Genomic DNA, 22,199 nt, shown 5'->3' on the forward strand with positions numbered 1-22,199 from the left:
AACATTCCCTGTAGGATTCATTCAGACATTGTACAGCGCAGCTGCGTATGTTAGCTTTATAAAAAACACTATGTACAGTACTCCTGATTATTTTTTAAAAGCAAGCTCCCACATTCTAAAAAAAACAGTGAGATAACGCTGGATATTCTATCCATTCAGCTGTGGATGATGACAGATCCGAAGAAACACACCTGAGCCAGGTATAAATAGGGCAGTAAACTCCACGCATGTTTGTCAATAGAATCCTCTCTTAACAAAAGTTACCTGGCGAGGTCTGAGAAAACAAACCTGATCCCCTGGATATTCTGCAGACACCCATATACCCCCTGCCCTGAGGCGCATTATCTGGTGTCATTTGACATTTTCCAGTGGGTGCGGTAACGCATTCTACGCATATTTGTTCAAAATGATATATTATATGGAAGAGGTGCTACATGTAATGGTAGAAAATGGGATTGTAATATAATATTTTTATTCGGCTATAAAAACGGGAAATAAAAGTCAGCTGAAATGACTGGTTGATTTAGTGGAAGTCCTAAATAAAGGCTTACCCTATTACAGGGCTGTCCGATAGGTAGATCCCCAGATGTTGCAGAACTACAACTCCTAGGGTGCTTTGTCATACTAAAGGCATGCAGAGCATCATGGTAGTTGTAGTTGTACAACATCTGGGGCAGCCCTGCCCTAGTACATTAATATCCATTTATATTGGTCTTGATTGGCATTACTGTTGAAGTCTTTTGCATGATTACATCTCATGAGGGAGTCAAAGAAAAAATGTGGCTTAGGTGTGGTGGAACTGTAGCTGCTGGTTGTTTTTGTAAATTTTAAAATGTCTAAAGTGTGGTGGTTTTTGAAGTGGATAAAATGTATAACCCAATCATACACAGTTCCCGCTTAAATTAAACGTAAATCCCTGTCCTATTACGGTAATCTGTCCGTGTATGGGTTGTGTACATTGTTCAATGGAAAATTATAATTGAACATCTTTGGCAGTTTCTTATTGTCCTCAACTGGTAGAGAAAATGATTTCGCCAGTCAATCGCTGGAACAAGCAGGGGCACTCTACACAATGTCTTTCTTGCACTGTGCAGGAGCTGGCATGGCGCATCGCCACAGTGCTTACAAAATTGCCAAAAGCAACAAGCATCGAACATCACACCAAAATGTATGTATTGTATTCATGGGGAAAAAAGGAACAGCATATCTCAACCCAGTAGTGCTTACTTTAGAGACAAAGTGATGAAGAAAAAAACAACCTATGGGGTGTGGCGTGGGGAGGTATCCTAGAATAGAAGAAGACGCTGCCCTTTAATCTACAGTTTCCTGTTTTTTTTTTACCAGACTGCGGCTCTGTTTGATGCTATAATTTATTGTTTAGAAAACCTTGAGTAGATTAGATTTTTCAAGGGAGATAGAAAAACATGTACAGTGAGATTTTCGCGAGCTTATCGAATTGCATCTTTGTTTTAAACAATAGTTAACAACTTGATGAATATTTTACAAGTTAAATATCACCTAAGACGGCCGTATTGATTTTGCGTTAATAAATACATTGCAAGACAAAGCTTCTCAGGATTTCATTAATATATAAAAATGTTTATTCACTAAATATTGAGTTGTAGCAAATTGAAAACAGCTCGCTGTAGTGGTTATGGTGCTTGCAGTGTTCCGTCAAGTGCAAACAATATCATGTTCCACAGCTAGTGCGCGTTATCTAAAAAAGAATGCAGGATAATAATTTAGAATTATATGAAGGACGGCACTTAATCTAAATTAACGTTCATGTCCACGTAGTGTTGCAAAGCTTTCTATATATATATCTGGTATTTATTGCATCGCCAAAAACGAGGCCAAGAATTGCGTGTTTTATTATTGACTAAACACTGTGCTGTGTTAATTAGGGACTATTCAATGTTATTTTTGGGATCCGTTGCAGACATAAAATAAACCATAAATATATAAAACCATAAATAAACAAAAAGCTAATTAAATTAACCGTAAATATATGTATGGTTTATTTTATTTTATTTGCTTTTTATTTATATCGGTCTTTAAACCATTACAAACCGTTCGGCACTAGTTGCTTTTTTCTGTGTAGTATTTTTACAGCTAAATTTATTTTATTTTGCTTGACATCATAATTGGGTAGTTTAGTTAAATATATCTATTGCAGCATCTTATCAGGGCACAATGGTAGGTGAATTTGACCTATGAATTGATATTGGATTTAATTCCCGGAGTTTAGGAATGTGGATTGTGATGTAAGAGATGCTCTGATGTTGAGGAGTTGTTTAAAGAGATCTAGTGGCCTTTCACCCTCAGTATGACCTGAGATAACCTCACGATGGACATTTGGAAGGAGAAGTTTGGCTGGTCAGACTGGTTCTACCAATCCCAAGGAACCTGTTAGAGAATGAGCAAAATACAAACACATATCGACTGGGAAACTGTGTCCAATGAAACCTGACAGGGTTATTCGCTAAAAGGAGAATTTCAAATTGAAATCCAAAATAGCAAAACTGGCAAAAATCTGTAGGTCCGCTATGCTTTCATTTCGACAACTCTGGCTTTAAAATTGAAATTCCCTTCAAATTCTCACTCACGTTAGTAAGTAACCCTATCACTTGTCAAAAACAAATTATCTTACACAATCATGCTTCCCTTTAAAATGATATGAATAAAAAAATGACCATTTAAGAGAGGGATCTCATTATATAACTGTATCATTCCACAGTCATTTTGCCTGGCGATTGGTAATTTGCGTTTTCGGTGATGTAATTGTAGTTAAGCTTTTTGAAGAAAGATGACTAGCATGTAAATGGATACAGCACATTACACTGTAAGTGGTATACAGAGGTATTCATTTAAACATCACTACAAATAGTCAGAATTAGAGAGTCTTAGGAACAAACTGTACTTCATTACATAACTATACACACCTGCAACAGATCCACCTAGTGTCCAGCCTTTGAAATACACTCATTATATGTGATGAATGATGATGTACCAATGTGTAATAATACAAAGCTCTATAGATAAATTTATTTCTGGTTCCCACAACTTGTCTGGCTCCTAAATTGTGCGTAAAATCACCCGGTCGTGATTAATCGGATACTATACTGAGGGAGCAGCACCCTAGGGGTACATTATATTTAATAGACCCCCAGCGAAGGAACTGTATATAGTATTGACCCACAAAAAACCCAGACTAACTTCGATACCCTAGGAGGAACTTGTAAAGTAGCAACCGCAAAGTCTAACATTGCTTCTCGAATAATTGAATATGATGATTATTATTAAACAAAATAATCTCTTTTTCTGTAGAATCGCCCTGAAGAGATGTCCTCTGTATCATTGTTGAATTCGAAATTGGTAACCGCGAGCTGTGGATTGAATTGTTAATGAATTTTTGTTGATAAGATCCATTTGCATATTAAGTGACATAGTCGCTCTTTATCAATGTATCGCAACAATTCTCAGCCTAAATTTTGGAATCCAGTTTAGAATTGACTATAATTTGAATCGCCCTGACTGTGAATTAGAAATTTTATGAAAGCTAAACTGGAATAGCTGACTCAATATTGTTTAAACACAGTCTGTTAATGGGACAATTTTTCTAATATAAAGTATTTGTTTTACGAAGATAATTTAATAAACAGATTGCTTTCATTTTGAAACCTTGGTATAATTATGTGAGGTCGAGGATAATAGTAAGAACCATTATACCAACATACAGACATTCATTTTGTATTTTGAAGTCCCATTCCCCGATATATCTATTTTATCCTATACGTTCCATGCTTAAATTAACGTTATATATATTTTTTTTGCCGCTGGAGCATAGCTCCGATGTCCCTCTGTTCAGTTACATTACCGGGTGTGGGTTTCTGATTTCTGCGCCCCATGGATGTATTGGCAGGTGTTGTTTGGGGCGACCACAGCTCCGCTGCGTTTCCTTCAGGGTCCCCGCCCCAGAGATACTCAAGGTCGCGGTATGAGGGCTTGTGGTAGGCCCCGGTTTTGCGTTTTGCCTTTAGGTGCTTCGGGGAATACTGGAAGGGCATCTGTGGGTTCAGCGGGGTGTCCCTGGGCTGTGTCTGGTGTTTGCAGGGTCGAATGGTTGCTTGTTACCGAGATATTGTCGAGATTGTATATGGAACTTGCGGAGCTTGGAGAAATGGCGTCCGGTCCGGTTCAGTGCCAGGCTCCGCCCCCAACGTTATATTTTTAAAGACAAATTTGTGCAGTAAAGTAGTTTATGAATAATCTCACCATTATTTTGAAACCATAGAGTGTGAATGTACTTGAAATGCAAGGGGTGTAACGGCTGATGCACTTGGCTTTGGGATTTTTGTCTCTCTGTTGTGCGAACGTTCATTAAAAGATTTACAAGTTTGGACCTGATTGAGCAGAAAAAAATGAAAAAAATGTAAAGGGAGACAGCGGTTGTAGTAAATAAATTTCTTCTTTGGAAAAGGAAGTTTTGTATCATTCTCACACCTACCTTGTAGTATGTAAACTAATAATAGCTCAGATTCCTGATGAAATTGTAAGAAGGGATATTACGTTTATTAGTTCTTAGTGGTAATGGCCAGGACATGAAGAGTTTAGAACTCACAGACATAACTAAATGTCTCCTGAACAAATGCAAAGGACAGTGAAAGAACTATAATGCCATATTATTAATACTATTTATAGTTCATCAGAGAACGGTAAAGAATGATGGGAATTGTAGTCCAATATATCTTTTTAAAGGTGGAGTCTTTAACCCCTTAAGGACACATGACATGTGTGACATGTCATGATTCCCTTTTATTCCAGAAGTTTGGTCCTTAAGGGGTTAAAGGGACACTATAGTCACCTAAATTACTTTAGCTAAATAAAGCAGTTTTAGTGTATAGATCATTCCCCTGCAATTTCACTGCTCAATTCACTGTCATTTAGGAGTTAAATCACTTTGTTTCTGTTTATGCAGCCCTAGCCACACCTCCCCTGGCTATGATTGACAGAGCCTGCATGAAAAAAAAAATGGTTTCACTTTCAAACAGATGTAATTTACCTTAAATAATTGTATCTCAATCTCTAAATTGAACTTTAATCACATACAGGAGGCTCTTGCAGGGTCTAGCAAGCTATTAACATAGCAGAGGATAAGGAATTCTAAATTAAACAGAACTTGCAATAAAGGAAGGATAAACATTAGATGACTCTTTGCAGGAAGTGTTTATGAAGGCTGTGCAAGTCACATGCAGGGAGGTGTGACTAGGGTTCATAAACAAATGGATTTAACTCCTAAATGGCAAAGGATTGAGCAGTGAGGCTGCAGGGGTATGATCTATACACCAAAACTGTTTAATTAAGCTAAAGTTGTTCAGGTGACTATAGTGTCCCTTTAAGTAAAAGAAGAGTTTAATAAGCCTTTGTAATTACTAGAATATTTTGTAGCTGAACAGTGAATTATAAAAAAAAAAAATCTTAATAATTGGAGTGTCAGCTTGTGAGACCCCATATATTAAATCTGTCCTCCCATGATTTTGTTCTGTTCTCGTAGGTCAAATTAAACATTTGTCTTGATCACCTTTTGTATAGTGAATATTATTTTTATTGTTTTATTATTTATAAAGCGCCAGCAAATGCTGTAGCATTGTACAATAGAATATGTTGGCGCTGTATATATATTGTAATTATAACATTTAGACTAAAATAGCTGATGTGGACATATTCCCCAACCCAGCTATAGTAACAGTGCGGGTGTTTTAGTTTACATTTCTCTATTTCATTTTTATTTTACTGTTTAGGGAATAAACCCGTTTGGTTTAATAGATTTTTTTTGGCTCTGTTTGAATTAATAAATGAGATGTGGGAATGTTATCGCTGGTCATTGTGATAAGAGTGTGTACAGGAGCGGTGTGCGTGCTTACTTGGTGATCTCAAATAAACAAATAAATCCTGACAAATTAAATCAACACTGGGCTTAATTTAATAAAAATCAAATTATAGCGAACTGGAAAGCGAATGGCAAAACGAAGGCTAATCTAGCCAAGCTGTCACCATTGCTGAGTTTGGAGAATTTGCTGGCGAGATAGCTCAGTGGCTAGTGCTCCAGTTACTTCATCTTTAAGTAGGGTTTGAACTGTAGGTTTAATGGTGGCAGACATGGTCAAATCACACGGGGTAATAATAACATGCATACCCCACGGCAAACATGTAGACCAGCAAAACTCAAATTAACGCATCCCGGTTAAATTGTTAATCATTGGTGAAACTGCATATTTGGTGGAAACTCTGGCAGAGACAGCTGACTCCGGTGATGTTATATGGTGGGAATATAGAGAGTGTTGGGTGAAATCCCTCTCATTATGACGCACTTTGTTGGGTATTGCTGTGTACCCTCCCCTGCATCATAATCTAGGCCTCCCAATTGTCCTGATTTCAGCGGGACAGTCCTGATTTTTCCTGCTGTCTGGGTTTGTTCCCTGGTGTCACTCTGAAACACTGCTCCGTGCATGGTGTGCCCCTAGTGGGCTGGTCTAGATGATTGACGGGCAGCGTGGCAAGCTTTACTGGCAGTTCTGGGAAGAAGCGCCCTCTTTGGGTGTTGCCAGTAATGCAATCTGCGTCACTATCCCGCCCCCTATAACCTTGCCTATAACCAGCGTTCCGATTCATGGTACACCAATGTTGGGGGGGGGGGGGAAGCATGCACTGTAACTCATCATTCACTACAGAACTATGCTGAGAATAATGAGATTTACAGTCTGCAGCATGCGCTGGGCAAAACTAACTTAATTAACCTAACTGTAAACATTAATTCCCGAAATGGCACATGTTTATTAACATGGCTCTGATGTAATGACAGCAAAAGGAAATGAAGACACCGGGGTTTATTCAATAAACAAAATAGCCAGATATGTAAAATCAATTGTCCAACTCGGCTATGTTACCAATTCGGCTATTTTTGCCTCACTTTCACCATCCAGTTCTTCACAATATTCAGTTTAGTCAATAAAACCCAAAGTCACGCCCGGCCCAGCAGGATTATTCGGTGACGAGGAGAGGCTCTGAACTCTGCAAATTATTTCAACCAGCTCATTAACACGCATGATTGGAAGACACGTTCATGGGTAGCACAGACAACGTACTACGATTATTTCAACATTTGTGTTGCATACTTGCAGTAAAAAATGTTTTTATTTATTACTATTTATTTTACTAGAGTATACTGTCCCTTTAATATTTCATGGTGCATAAGCACATTTCTGTTTTGTTTTTTAATTTATTTTTTGGCAGCTGATTAGTAGATGTTTTTGATGCCTGCCTCAATGGTACTAATTCCATTAACGTTGGAAAGACGTTAGGAATGGAATCTGTCAAAGTGAAGTTTTAACAGAACCCACACGGGTTGTGCACTAAGGTGGGAATTATTAGAAAATTTAAAGTGAATTCTAAGTGAATATAAAATTAACGACTGATGAAGTTCGTTTAGCAGTTGAGAAGTGAAATTTTCACAATGTCATATTTGCAGTAGGCATTTTTGTAATCGGATTTCACAATATTCAGTTAGAAAATTTAGGACATTGAAAGGGGCCCAACAAGGTCATAACCATATTAAAATAACCCCATATGCATATTCCAGGACCTCCCACCAACCCCGGTATAAAAAAAGAAACAAAAACTGGAATATCAACATACCTTCCAATATTTCAGATGGTGGGGCTGTGTGAATACATTTTAGCTGACTGTAACAATTTATACAACTAAAATGTAATTAAGAACAAGAACAATGTATCTTTTTTTAAACTGACTGATTTCTAAACACATTTAATGTAGTTTAAAGACACATTACTGGGAGTATTATTGCTGTGGAGCTCTGTTATACACTCAGACACATTACTGGGAGTATTATTGCTGTGGGGCTCTGTTATACACTCAGACACATTACTGGGAGTATTATTGCTGTGGGGCTCTGTTATACACTCAGACACATTACTGGGAGTATTATTGCTGTGGAGCTCTGTTATACACTCAGACACATTACTGGGAGTATTATTGCTGTGGGGCTCTGTTATACACTCAGACACATTACTGGGAGTATTATTGCTGTGGGGCTCTGTTATACACTCAGACACATTACTGGGAGTATTATTGCTGTGGAGCTCTGTTATACACTCAGACACATTACTGGGAGTATTATTACTGTGGAGCTCTGTTATACACTCAGACACATTGCTGGGAGTATTATTGCTGTGGAGCTCTGTTATACACTCAGACACATTACTGGGGGTATTATTGCTGTGGAGCTCTGTTATACACTCAGACACATTGCTGGGAGTATTATTGCTGTGGAGCTCTGTTATACACTCAGACACAGCAACAATATGGAGCTCCTAGAAAAGAGGGACAGAGAGAATGGACAAAATAGGGACTGCCCATCCTTAATAGGGACACTTGGGAGGTATGGATTGTGGAGAGCTCACTGCTCCCACGCCTCTGTTGAGGTCCAGTATCCAGCCTCTGCGGTGCCCCATACAGACTCTATATTGATTTACCACTGATTGTCGCATTTTAGGGCAGGAAAAGTTAAAATCAACGTTTGCGTGCCATCCTTCGTGGGAATGGTGTCACGGTCTGTGGTGGATGAATAAATGATCGCAGGCTGAAAGGAGAAGGGTTTGTGCACAAACACTCCTATTTACTGAGCAGCAGGGTTAATGAGGCATTTATTAGTAGAGGAATGAGACTCTGTGCCTCCTTGACTTCCATTATTCTATATAAAGACCCACAAAGGCAGCAAACTATCAAAGGAAGCTTTGGTCTCGTTAAAGGATTTGTCATCCAAATCAAAGTTCACAAATCGTAAAATGAAATCAAATTTCCAAGCCTTTTCATTTGTTTCAAATGAATCGTTATAATAAAACATTGTACATATTATACATACATGTTCCGTGTAATTACATATTGCAAATAATATATATCACCCATTGTACAGCGCTACGGAATCTGATGGCGCTATATAAATAATAAAATAATAATAATAATAAAAGAATTTATTGGTGAATAATCCCCAACAAAGGGTTACTCTCTTTAAAGTGTGAATTTTTTGGAAAACATTGCGGAGTTGGCAAATTATACATACTCGGCTCTTTTAGCGTAGATAGTTAAAATGTTTCACTTTTAAATGTCGAGATTTCCCACTTCATTAATAAACCGTCTCTAAGCCTTTCTACACACGATACATTCGTGATGTAACTGCTGTTCGACATTGTGAGGCTGTGCACGAAGTAACGAACATTGAATCAATACGCCTATCAGACAGTGTCATTCACTCTCAGTAAGAATAATGTGCTGTGTTTGGTTTGTAGGGAGGGTGTGAGGCTTTCATCAACTTCCACTCCTATTTATACCGCTTCATTTGGCTTTCATCGCCCCTTAATAATAAAGAACGTGTCGCCGTTCATTGGGTTTGTGTAGGAACTCGAGGCTGAGAAATGTGAGCTGATACGCTGCTGACAATCTAAAATATGGAAATGAAATATTTTACAAATAATTCTCTCAAACAGGCTGCGACCTGCCAAGGATTACACGATGTCTCTGCAAGGGAGCTTGTGGTCTCTCCTTATACAATGGGCACTTCTTAGGTAAATACATTGAGGTTCAACCCTCCTGGTACCAGCAAAGTAGCCATCGCTTCCTCTGCTGCAACACTGGGGGTCACGTGACCCTAAGAATATAAGTTACCTCCTTGTGTTTGCCAGTTAGCCTCATTTATAATTTGCTCACTAGATAAGAATTAAATGCCAATTAAGACCACCCAAAACACCAAGGAGTTGTAATGAGCAGCTACACTGGGGATGTGCAGAACAAATATTAACATCACAAGCCCCTTAGTATTTTATTTGCCCTTACACGTGGTAATATGAAGACGCCTGTATTGGCTTTATGACAGTCAGTATACTTACCATCTACCAGGACACTGGTGGGCAGACCTGAGAGGGGGCGTTGCCAGAGATGCGACTAACATTTCTAGCGATGACCAGTGGGGGCCTGTCACCCAGGACCTTGTAGAGAGCGCTGGACAGTCTAATGATGCAGTAGCGCTGTGCTTCCTTAAAGGATCACTATAGTGTCAGGAAAACAAAGCGGTTTTCCTGACACTATAGTGTCCTAAGGGTGTCCCCACCCTCAGGGTCCCCCTCCCGTGGCGCTGAAGGGGTTAAAACTTAACTTAATCCAGCACTGGTGACCTCTCCTCCTCCTCTGACGTCAGCGGAGCTGAATGCGCATGTGCTCAATGCTTTCCTATGGACGCTCTGCGCGATGGAGGCATAATGTGCCTCCAGCGTTGCAGATGCGCCTCTAGTGGCTGTACGGAAGACAGCCACTAGAGGCTGGATTAACCCCAAATGTAAACATAGCGGTTTCTCTGAAACTGCTATGTTTGCATCTGAAGGGTTAAAAACTGAGGGACCTGGCGCCCAGACCACTTCATTGAGCTGAAGTGGTCTGGGTGACTATAGTGTCCCTTTAAGACAGCTTCTTATTGTCTGTCTGTCTATATGACCATCTAGCATTATCAGCTCCCTTTAACCATGGTCGTGTAATATAATGCATTTTTTATTCCAACTGAAATCGGATACTCTCATCATTCTAGGCCTCGGAACCGGCTTTACAAGTAGAATAGCAGAGAGCTGGGATAGCCCCAGGATTCGTGGAAATTCTTGTGCACAGTTTAAAGTCAAGGTGCTAGATCTCAAATCAGCTAAAAAGGTGCATTCAAATATTCTCCCTAGAGGGACGGCTTAAACTGTTTTTTCTTGGATGAAACATCTGATTTGTATCACGGGTTAGTACATGTTCAGGCATCCAAGGCTCTGAAATGGTTAACCTCGGTACAGAATGTCTCAATGTTTGGCTGAATGTATGGCCCCTTTAATTGTGATGTCCAGGTCTTTGTGAATTATATTTTTACCTTTAAACTCCCCCCCCCCCTCAACAAACTAATTAAAAATGTAACTACAAACTTTGCCCTGAAATAACAGACTTGGTCAAAATAATTGTGATGAAGAATGTTTTCACTCCTAGATCTTATAATTTTTTATTTTTTTTATAATTCTTTATTTTCAAAGTGCAGAGTTAATGACACATGGCAAACTTGGTGACTGACATAACAGTTGGTATACATGTAGTAGAAAAGAGAACAAGCGAGAGAACATTATTGTCTAGTAAAATATAACAGGACAATTGCGTTGGACTGACAATAATTAGACATGCATATCTAAGGTACCAGAGTCTGGTACAGGCTTAATTGACAGAGATATCACTTTTTTTTAATAACAGGCATAATAATACATTGTGGTAGCTTGGTAGTAGTGTGGTAGGGTACAAGCAAGTGGTTGTGCCTCAGATTTTGGGGAGTGTTTGCCTACAGGCAGGTGAGTTGTATATGCATGGACCGTAGCACCTATAGTTAGGTTTATATTACAGGCTAGAGATATGTAGGGAACAGGCTGTAACAGGCCAGCATATAGTCGGCGATATCAGGTGTTCGACTAGTGAGCGTAGAGTGACACATAGGTGAATCAGCTGCGGTTCTAAGCTTTGTCGCTATGGTTAACCTATGCTTTAAGGTGATTTGTGTGTATTTGCAAGTTAGGTGAGTTAAGTCACATTGCGCTTCTCGTGCGTGTGTTGCGGTGGCTAGAGCCATTGTGGGGATATGTCATGGTTAGAAGGCTCCTTAACCCTGGAGTCTGGGGGGGGGGGGGGGGGGGGGGGGGGGGTTGCTGAGGAAAGCTGACCAGGTGTCTGATCTACAGCACGACATCAGGAAGAAATTGTAAGTGGCATACAACTTAGGCATAAACTTAAATACAACCCAAAAAAAAAAAAACGCACAAAAGGAGAACAAGGGGGGGAGGGAACATTGCATTAGTCAGTGTATCAGCACTCATCAGCTTAAGAATCGGGTGGGTGCATGATGCTGCTTCCCGCTGTGGCCGTCTGTCCCTATGGGGTGAATGGTGCTATGCTGGCTATGTCCCACCGGTGTGGTGTTTTCGATACCCAAGGCTTGTAAGAGTTGTGGTGCTTCTGCCGGTGTTGTCAGTCGGTGGGTTTGACCTTCATGTGTGGCAATCAGCATTCGGGGGTGGCCCCATCTATATTGTATGTCCGCTGCTCTCAGTTGTGTTGTGATTACTCTCATGGAAGCCCGCCACTGCAATGTTTGACGACTCAGGTCTTGGAAGAAGTGCAAGTTTAGATTCTCGAAAGCGTACTTGGTCTGGCCCCTGACAGCACGGAGGAATCCGTCTTTGTCCGAGCGGGATTTAAAGCTCATGATGACATCCCTTGCGGTGTCTGGGGCATTGCTTGGGTGCCCTGGTATGCGGAATAGGCTGACTAAGGTCAGTCCTTTGGCCTGTTTGGGTGGTAGGGCAGTGTGCAGCAACCTCTTTATGAGGAGCGGCAATTCGTCTGCCGTCACTGAGTCCGGGATCCCCCTCACCTTTATATTTCTTTGTCTCGCCATGTCTTCGAGCTGCCCCACTCGAGTGTTGAGTTGTGAGCATGTGGATACGAGCTCTTGTGTTTGCTTCGCCGTGGCGTCGTGCTGTGCTCTCAAGTCCGGTATTACCTCTTCCATGGCTCGCATGCGGCCTGTGAGAGTGTTCAGTTCTGTCTTGAGGCCAGCTAGTTCTGCAGTAAAGAAGGCCTTGAGGTCAGTCACCATACCTGATAAGTTGTCCTTAGTGGCCAATGGTGGTTCAGATTGCCTTTTTGGAGCGGTTTGTTGCTTCCTGTGGGGTGTCTGTGTCAGCACATCGCTCAGGTAGTCATCCTCTGAAGCGGATAGTGACTCCATCCCCATCGTTTGAAAGACGTCCGCCATTTTGGGTCTGCAGGCCTGGGACAAGAGTTGCCCGATATCTTGGGTGTGTCCCGTGGACGGCCCTCGGGGTTTCCGTGAGTGCTTCCCCATGTTGTACTGGCTTCCCCTCCGTCTTTCCCCGGCTTGTGGAGGTAGATTTAGAGGGTTCTGAGGTTGTTTTGCCGTAGTGGTGTCGGAGCTCAGGATTCATGCGGCTTGTCTGCTCGATAGCTAGCTCCGCCCCCCTAGATCTTATAATTTGATTGTAGATCCGAGCTCTGCTCAGCTCTCCGGCCCCTTGTCATCCTGGCACGCACATGTGCTTGGGTTATATACCCCTATGGGGCAGTTGGGCACAGGTAGTGTCTCAGGAATGTCCTACATGTCACCTTTTGTCCTGGCTGGCTTCCAAAGCAAAATGACAATTATTGATATATGGCCAACATATTCCGCAGCGCTGTACAATAGGAAGCAACAACATTCAATTCTAACACTGCATGTATGACATATGAGAACAGTTGGTGAAGATTGCTGAGTTGTGTCATTTTATTGGCATCTTTAAAGGAACATTATAGCATTAGATATACAACGCTATAGTGACTACAGTGTCCCTTTAAATAAAATCTTGGTGTAGTAAGCCCAGGGCACACTGACAGGGGGACCTGGAGACATAACCCCCTAATGAATGCACTGTACATGTTAATGCTCATTGTTATGCAGACTGGTTGTGTACGTATTACATAAACAGCGACCCCCCTCTCTCTTAGAGGGAACATCTGTCACTAATAGACCTGCACAGCGCTGGGATTAGGAAACGTGTTGGTCCTGGGGAGCGGATAGGGGAGAATGACTCATTTTAGCTCAGTTTAGTGCTGTGTACATGTGATCGCCAGGATGTTTTATTGAAATAATCAGTCAAAACTGTCCAGCACTGAAATAGTTAACTAACACACCTCTTATGTTATGAATGTTACATAGGGGAGTTAACCCCTTCCCTGCCTTGATTGCAGCAATGTGCTCACTGGCTGGAGAGCGATTTATCACCCACACCCGCGATGAATTATCGTGACACTCCAAAAGTTTGCAAACTACATTCCCCATGATGCCCTTTGCCATGATGTATTGTGGGAACTGTAGTTTCCAAAGATGGGATGTGCCCAAGGGTGCCCGTCACTGGCATAGTCTGTGAGATCTCATCATTCAGTCTTTAATCCAGTGTTTCCATCAATAATCCTGCTGTACAACGCTCTGGAACCTGTTGGTGGTTTTAAAAGGAATCAAACAGTGTTTGTGTGCTGGCTAGATGAGTCATGTAAGCAGGTATTGTGTGTACTAAGGGATGGCAGGGTGGCATGGGCACAGAGCAGACAAATAGTGTGGGTGATCCGGAACGTGTCGTATAAAGAATGCTGCTCTTTATCCACTCTGGATTAATACCCGCTGTTTAGAAAGTCATACAAAAGGCAGCGGTGAGTCACCAGCTAATGAGCTGGCAGTGTGCCAGTCCGCGCTCCATGCTTTGGCACCGAGCTCGGTCCTGGAGATAATCCAGCCCAGGGGTGGGAACCAGTGAGGTGGGAGAAGCTGTGAGTCCCTCCGATAGATAGCAGAGAGATGAACATGCTATGCCTGGCTGACATTCCTTCTCTCTCCTTTTCCAGGGTCTCCAACAAGGAGCTGTCAGATCTCATCGAGAGGCTGCAGAAAAATGCCGACCAGGTGGAGCGCAATGTGGTGGAGACAGACTCCAAGCTGCAGAAGGTAAGACCTGTCCTGTGAGGGGCAATGGCTGTCTGGGATATAGATAGTATCTGCAAACATAGGAAATCATGGCTTTTACTCCAATCTAGGAATTTCTGGGTATTTACTGCAATCTCAAGGCTTTAACTCTAATCTCAGGGTACCGGGGCTTTAACTCCAACTCAGGGTACCGGTGCTTTTACTCCAGTCTCAGGGTACTGGGGCTTTAACTCCAATGTCAGGGTACTGGGGCTTTAACTCCAATGTCAGGGTACTGGGGCTTTAACTCCAATCTCAGGGTACCGGTGCTTTTACTCCAATGTCAGGGTACCGGGGCTTTTCCTCCAGTCTCAGGGTACCGGCACTTTTACTCCAGTCTCAGGGTACCGGGGCTTTTACTCCAGTCTCAGGGTACCGGGGCTTTTCCTCCAGTCTCAGGGTACCGGCGCTTTTACTCCAGTCTCAGGGTACCGGGGCTTTTACTCCAGTCTCAGGGTACCGGGGCTTTTACTCCAGTCTCAGGGTACCGGGGCTTTTACTCCAGTCTCAGGGTACCGGGGCTTTTACTTCAGTCTCAGGGTACCGGGGCTTTTACTCCAGTCTCAGGGTACCGGGGCTTTTACTCCAGTCTCAGGGTACCGGGGCTTTTACTCCAGAGTTAGGGTACCGGGGCTTTTACTCTAATGTCAGGGTACCGGGGCTTTTACTCCAGTCTCAGGGTACCGGGGCTTTTACTGCAATCTCAGGGTACCGGGGCTTTTACTCCAATCTCAGGGTACCGGGGCTTTTACTCCAATCTCAGGGTACCGGGGCTTTTACTCCAGTCTCAAGGTACCAGGGCTTTATCTCCAATCTCAGGGTACCGGGGCTTTTACTCCAATGACAGGGTACCGGGGCTTTTACTCCAATGTCAGGGTACTGGGGCTTCAACTCCAGTCTCAGGGTACCGGGGCTTTTACTCCAATGTCAGGGTACCGGGGCTTTTACTCCAATCTCAGGGTACCGGGGCTTTTACTCCAATCTCAGGGTACCGGGGCTTTTACTCCAGAGTCAGGGTACCGGGGCTTTTACTCTAATGTCAGGGTACCGGGGCTTTTACTGCAATCTCAGGGTACCGGGGCTTTTACTCCAATCTCAGGGTACCGGGGCTTTTACTCCAGTCTCAAGGTACCGGGGCTTTATCTCCAATCTCAGGGTACCGGGGCTTTTACTCCAATGTCAGGGTACCGGGGCTTTTACTCCAATGACAGGGTACCGGGGCTTTTACTCCAATGTCAGGGTACCGGGGCTTTAACTCCAGTCTCAGGGTACCGGGGCTTTTACTCCAATCTCAGGGTACCGGGGCTTTTACTCCAATCTCAGGGTACCGGGGCTTTAACTTCAGTCTCAGGGTACCGGGCTTTTACTCCAGTCTCAGGGTACCGGGGCTTTTACTCCAGTCTCAGGGTACCGGGGCTTTTACTCCAGTCTCAGGGTACCGGGGCTTTTACTCCAGTCTCAGGGTACCGGGGCTTTTACTGCAATCTCAGGGTACCAGGGCTTTTACTCCAATCTCAGGGTACCAGGGCTTTTACTCAAATCTCAGGGTACCGGGGCTTTTACTCCAGTCTCAAGGTACCGGGGCTTTATCTCCAATCTTAGGGTACCGGGGCTTTTACTCCAATGTCAGGGTACCGGGGCTTTTACTCCAATCTCAGGGTACCGGGGCTTTTACTCCAGTCTCAAGGTACCAGGGCTTTATCTCCAATCTCAGGGTACCGGGGCTTTTACTCCAATGTCAGGGTACCGGGGCTTTTACTCCAATGTCAGGGTACTGGGGCTTTAACTCCAGTCTCAGGGTACCGGGGCTTTAACTCTAGTCTCAGGGTACCGGGGCTTTAACTCCAATCTCAGGGTACCGGGGCTTTTATTCCAATGTCAGGGTACTGGGGCTTTAACTCCAGTCTCAGGGTACCGGGGCTTTAACTCTAGTCTCAGGGTACCGGGGCTTAATCTCCAATCTCAGGGTACTGGGGCTTTTACTCCAGTCTCAAGGTACCGGGGCTTTATCTCCAATCTCGGGGTACTGAGGCTTTAACTCCAGTCTCAGGGTACCGGGGCTTTTACTCCGATCTCAGGGTACCGGGGCTTTATCTCCAATCTCAGGGTACTGGGGCTTTTACTCCAGTCTCAAGGTACCGGGGCTTTATCTCCAATCTCAGGGTACCGGGGCTTTTACTCCAATGTCAGGGTACCGGGGCTTTTACTCCAATGACAGGGTACCGGGGCTTTTACTCCAATGTCAGGGTACCGGGGCTTTAACTCCAGTCTCAGGGTACCGGGGCTTTTACTCCAATCTCAGGGTACCGGGGCTTTTACTCCAATCTCAGGGTACCGGGGCTTTAACTTCAGTCTCAGGGTACCGGGCTTTTACTCCAGTCTCAGGGTACCGGGGCTTTTACTCCAGTCTCAGGGTACCGGGGCTTTTACTCCAGTCTCAGGGTACCGGGGCTTTTACTGCAATCTCAGGGTACCAGGGCTTTTACTCCAATCTCAGGGTACCGGGGCTTTTACTCCAATCTCAGGGTACCGGGGCTTTTACTCCAGTCTCAGGGTACCGGGGCTTTTACTCCAATCTCAGGGTACCGGGGCTTTTACTCCAGTCTCAAGGTACCGGGGCTTTATCTCCAATCTCAGGGTACCGGGGCTTTTACTCCAATCTCAGGGTACCGGGGCTTTTACTCCAGTCTCAAGGTACCAGGGCTTTATCTCCAATCTCAGGGTACCGGGGCTTTTACTCCAATGTCAGGGTACCGGGGCTTTTACTCCAATGTCAGGGTACTGGGGCTTTAACTCCAGTCTCAGGGTACCGGGGCTTTAACTCTAGTCTCAGGGTACCGGGGCTTTAACTCCAATCTCAGGGTACCGGGGCTTTTATTCCAATGTCAGGGTACTGGGGCTTTAACTCCAGTCTCAGGGTACCGGGGCTTTAACTCTAGTCTCAGGGTACCGGGGCTTTATCTCCAATCTCAGGGTACTGGGGCTTTTACTCCAGTCTCAAGGTACCGGGGCTTTATCTCCAATCTCGGGGTACTGGGGCTTTAACTCTAGTCTCAGGGTACCGGGGCTTTATCTCCAATCTCAGGGTACTGGGGCTTTTACTCCAGTCTCAAGGTACCGGGGCTTTATCTCCAATCTCGGGGTACTGGGGCTTTAACTCCAGTCTCAGGGTACCGGGGCTTTTACTCCGATCTCAGGGTTCCGAGGCTTTAACTCGTCTCAGGGTACCGGGGCTTTAACTCCAGTCTCAGGGTACTGGGGCTTTAACTCTAGTCTCTGTGTATCGGGGCTTTAACTCCAGTCTCAGGGTACCATGTTTTTTTTACTTCGATATAATTAAAATGACAATCTAGATACCATAACCACTGTAGGAGTTCCCGGGTGCCGAATGATGGTGATCTGTCAAACTGTTTTACGAGCTGTTTCACACTAAGAGTGTCCATTTCATGAAATGCCGACACAGACATGTTTTACTTTATTTTCTCTTATTGCCAATGTTCCCCGAGGAACACTGTGCGGAGTGTAGCCGGTGACATTGTTAATATAAGCCATTGGATTCTTCCACAGGTTCTGATTGGCACGTGGTGAATCCCTAAACACTGTCCCTATAGCAGGTGTCAGTGCAGGTTGTGCACACTAGATTCTACAGATTCTGCCTGGAGAATTATTACACTCAGTCATTTTACTTGTCCGACTCGTTCATCAAACTTGTGTAGGAGGATTGGTTGAGCTTAGAGAACATTTCGTATATTTTTTACAACATTTTTTATTTCACTACTGGGTTTTCTTTCTGACTTTATTGATCCCGATCTCAAATGTCTTATCGTCTCACTATGGTCTGGTCCGGGAATTGGCCCAAGATCTGGAGTGTGTTAAACTTTGTGTCTATTCGGATTATTGGGATTGATGATACACTTTCCGTATGGCTCTCCAGATCCTATTACTTAACCTCATTCATATTAAGAAATGTTGAATTGTAATCAACTGAAAAACAAATTGCAAAATTTAGGAAAAAGATACAGATTTGGGAAAAAAATCGCCATCTCAGGTATAGCCACCTTTTAACTAGTTTTTAGTTATTTTATCCTGGGTTTGCAATCTGCTTTTACATTTACTCCAATGCAGTGTTTATTGAATAAATATCCTTGTTTCCATTGGACTGGCTGTTATGTTGCCATTTATGTATTTTTATTTCACAATGAAAGTCTTTTGTTTTACTTAAGAATTCCCATTATGTTTCCATGTGAGATAGCTCAGTGGTTAGTACCCCAACTGCTCGATTTCTAGAACAAGTATTTCCAAGTCAATAAATTGAGGACCATTGAGTTGGAATAGAATAACACCCAGGGCATACACAGTCTTCTCATTCTCTTCTTATTGCATGTGGATTGCTTTTATCCCATGTGTTTTCAATGACAATTACTTGAACCCTGTAATCTACATTTGTCTAACTTTCTCAAATTAAAAAAAGGTACTCTTCCTTTAACTACTAGTGATGCCTTTACGGTGAGTACTGCTTTTAATTAGATAATTTAGAGTTCCCAAATAGAGATCATATTTATGGCATTTTTTATTCTAATTTTTACCATATTAAAATGTATTTTGTTTATTTAATAGCTTGTGTTGCCAAATAAATAAACAAAATGTCTTATTTTTTTTTTCGAAATCCACACCCACAAAGTGTTTTCAGCATAAAGTAGTGAGTCACACTGGGTTTTGGCAAAGTAAATTTCAAAATTAAAGCCAAAGAAATCTAATTGGAAAAATTCTCCAAGTCAGTTCTGTTTTCAGATCGGCTATTTTGTCTTCATACTTAAAATTCTATTTGAATTCCCAGCAATTTTCACATTAGGTAATAGCCCTGTCTGGGTTTAATTGTGAAAATGGCTTTGTCTGTTTTGACCAGATGGGTTTTCATGGACACTTCTACGTGCGGATGGGTGTTGCATGAAAAGTGTTGCCTGCCGTTTGTAGCATTAATTTATTTATACATTAAAGGGCAGCCTTACCCAGAATCCTTCTTTCCATGGTTCCTTAAAAAAACACTTACCTCTGCAGCACTTGCATATCCTTCACCGATGCATGGCAGCATAGAGAAAAGTGTTTTATAGTCTTTTTTTCTGAATAATATTGAAGCCATTAAATTTATTTTTTGTACGAATTAGGTGGAGTCAAATTAATTAAAATTCCAGCTTAAGCCAACAACTAAATATTTCCCTACTAAAATACTTAAAAATATATATATATTTTTTTGTTTCTTTTGGAAATGTATTGTTTTCACGTTTTTCGATTATATTGTTGTTTTTATTGTAAATATTTCCCGCATCCCCTATGTTCATGGCTCACTTAATCTAAAAAGCAGTTTGTATTTGGATGCACATGACTGAATTCTAAAACAAAACATTCCAAACAGTAACAAACAACCCCAACAAGCTTGTCTTACCTGTCTTACGCTCATCCTTATACCACGTTATCTACTCCAAGTAATTGGATGCACTTGGAAACTAATGACAAGCGAACTGTATTGTTCCTGGTTAAATATTTTAAAATTATCTCTGAGCACGTAGAAACCTGAATATGTACCTTTTTCTTTCTATTTCTTCGTAGGATGTGGATAAGTTAGTTGCCTCTCAGCCAGTGATGTATAGGGACGCAACTTCATCAAATATTTTGGACTCCGAAAAACTGTTAGTGGTCCTTGAGACGGACGCAGTTCTGGCGCGGCAGCTGAATCACCCGCAAGCAGAGATGATAACGGAGGAGTAAGAATCGCTTGTTTTTTTTAATGAATTGCAGTTATTTTGATTTTCTATATTTTTGTATTTTAAAAATGCAGAGGAAACTCACTCAATATGATACACTAGCAGGATTATTCGCTAAGGTGAGAACTGAACGTAAATTCAAAGTGAATTTCAAATTTAAGGACAGATTAGTCGAACTGACAGCATAGCCGATTTAAAGGGAATATTCTAGCTAAGCTATTATGGCCTTAAAGTTGAAAATCACTTTGAAATATCACTGTAGTAAATAACCCGGTAAATGGTGAATTGTGATGAAACAAAAGTTGAACTAAACAAAATGTTGGCTGAAAACGCTGAAAAAATAGTCAGATTGGATTTTTTTTTTCAATTCAGAATCTCTGCCATAAATTTGGTAAATTCTTTGTCAATTCATAACACTCTGATGCTCTTGGAGTCCCGTTATCAAAGCAGATTAAATGTTCAAGTCTTAGCCAGATGTTAGAAGAATTGGTTAATACATTTTGGCACAGGAGGGATTGTTCTCACCGTCGCTGCATTATGCATTTTGTTACATTAATATTTATTGTGACTAAGAGGAATGGTGAAGAACACTATAAAGAAAGGGGATAGCAAAGACCACGATAAATCCTGCTTATAAAAATAGCCGGTACGGTGACACTCGATCTGTAGCAGGTGGTGAAGCCGGACTGGCAGAGAGCATTCAGAGTTCTTTCTATTTTCCGTTAAGCACTGTCAGTGCTGATTATTGTACCTTCCCAAAACAACCACAAAAGCACTATGTGGGACTATGTGGGACTATGTGGGACTATGTGGCACTATGTGGGACTATGTGGCACTATGTGGGACTATGTGGCACTATGTGGGACCATGTTGGACTATGTGGGACCATGTTGGACTATGTGGGACCATGTTGGACTATGTGGGACCATGTTGGACTATGTGGGACTATGTGGGACTATGTTGGACTATGTGGGACTATGTGGGACTATGTTGGACTATGTTGGACTATGTGGCACTATGTGGGACTATGTGGGACTATGTTGGACTATGTTGGACTATGTTGGACTATGTGGGACTATGTTGGACTATGTTGGACTATGTGGCACTATGTGGGACTATGTGGCACTATGTGGGACTATGTGGTAATATTCTGGAAGAGAAGCAAGAACTAAGAACATTCCATTGGTTTCCATGGCGATTTCTCAATGTTTAGAATTTTATCCCAGAATTTCTATTTGTAAATAATAACGAATTAACAATCGTAACCAATTCACCAGGGACTGCTCTGGAGGGGGCACAGGGGAAGCTCTTTGGATCCATGTGCTAGTGGGAGATCAGGCCCCATGGCCACCGGTGCAGAGATGGATAGTATTTTCTGTACCTCTGGTGGGTGCAAGTCACTGGCTGCGCTCCCTCTTGGTTGTTGAATCTCTATGATCAATGGTGGCACCCAGGGCCGTAGGGAGCACTAACAACATCTACACCCACAGAAGGTGCGGCCCAGGGGGAGGGTGTGCCCCGTGTTTACCTGGGGGTGATGGATTGCTGGTGACCAGGCCCTAGTGGCCGTCTCCCTGTCACTCTCCTAAATACGCTTTGAGTCTCTAGTTTAACAGCTGTACAGTGGGGTGGCTTTCTGGCTTGCTAAACTACTCTGGGTAAATTACCACCTCTAGTGGGGGGGTCTATGAGCAGCACCAGGTTGTTTCACGTGTCTTGGCGGTGTTTACTCCTGTGAGCCTTGGTGGGTGCTCTCACACTTTTTAACATTATTATTTTTTTTA

General features: G+C 42.5%; 1 protein-coding gene across 1 annotated transcript in view; it reads left to right on the plus strand.

Moving 5' to 3' along the window:
- Positions 1–22,199, plus strand: part of PPL (periplakin) — a 58,798-nt gene that overhangs the window by 13,409 nt on the left and 23,190 nt on the right. The window contains exons 2-3 of the mRNA XM_063430745.1: positions 14,536–14,635; positions 20,261–20,415. Of these exons, the coding sequence (XP_063286815.1) occupies positions 14,536–14,635; positions 20,261–20,415 (255 nt within the window). The remainder of the gene's footprint in view (positions 1–14,535; positions 14,636–20,260; positions 20,416–22,199) is intronic.

Source organism: Pelobates fuscus, chromosome 8 (genome assembly GCF_036172605.1).
Source record: "Pelobates fuscus isolate aPelFus1 chromosome 8, aPelFus1.pri, whole genome shotgun sequence".
NCBI classification, from domain to species: Eukaryota; Metazoa; Chordata; class Amphibia; order Anura; family Pelobatidae; genus Pelobates; species Pelobates fuscus.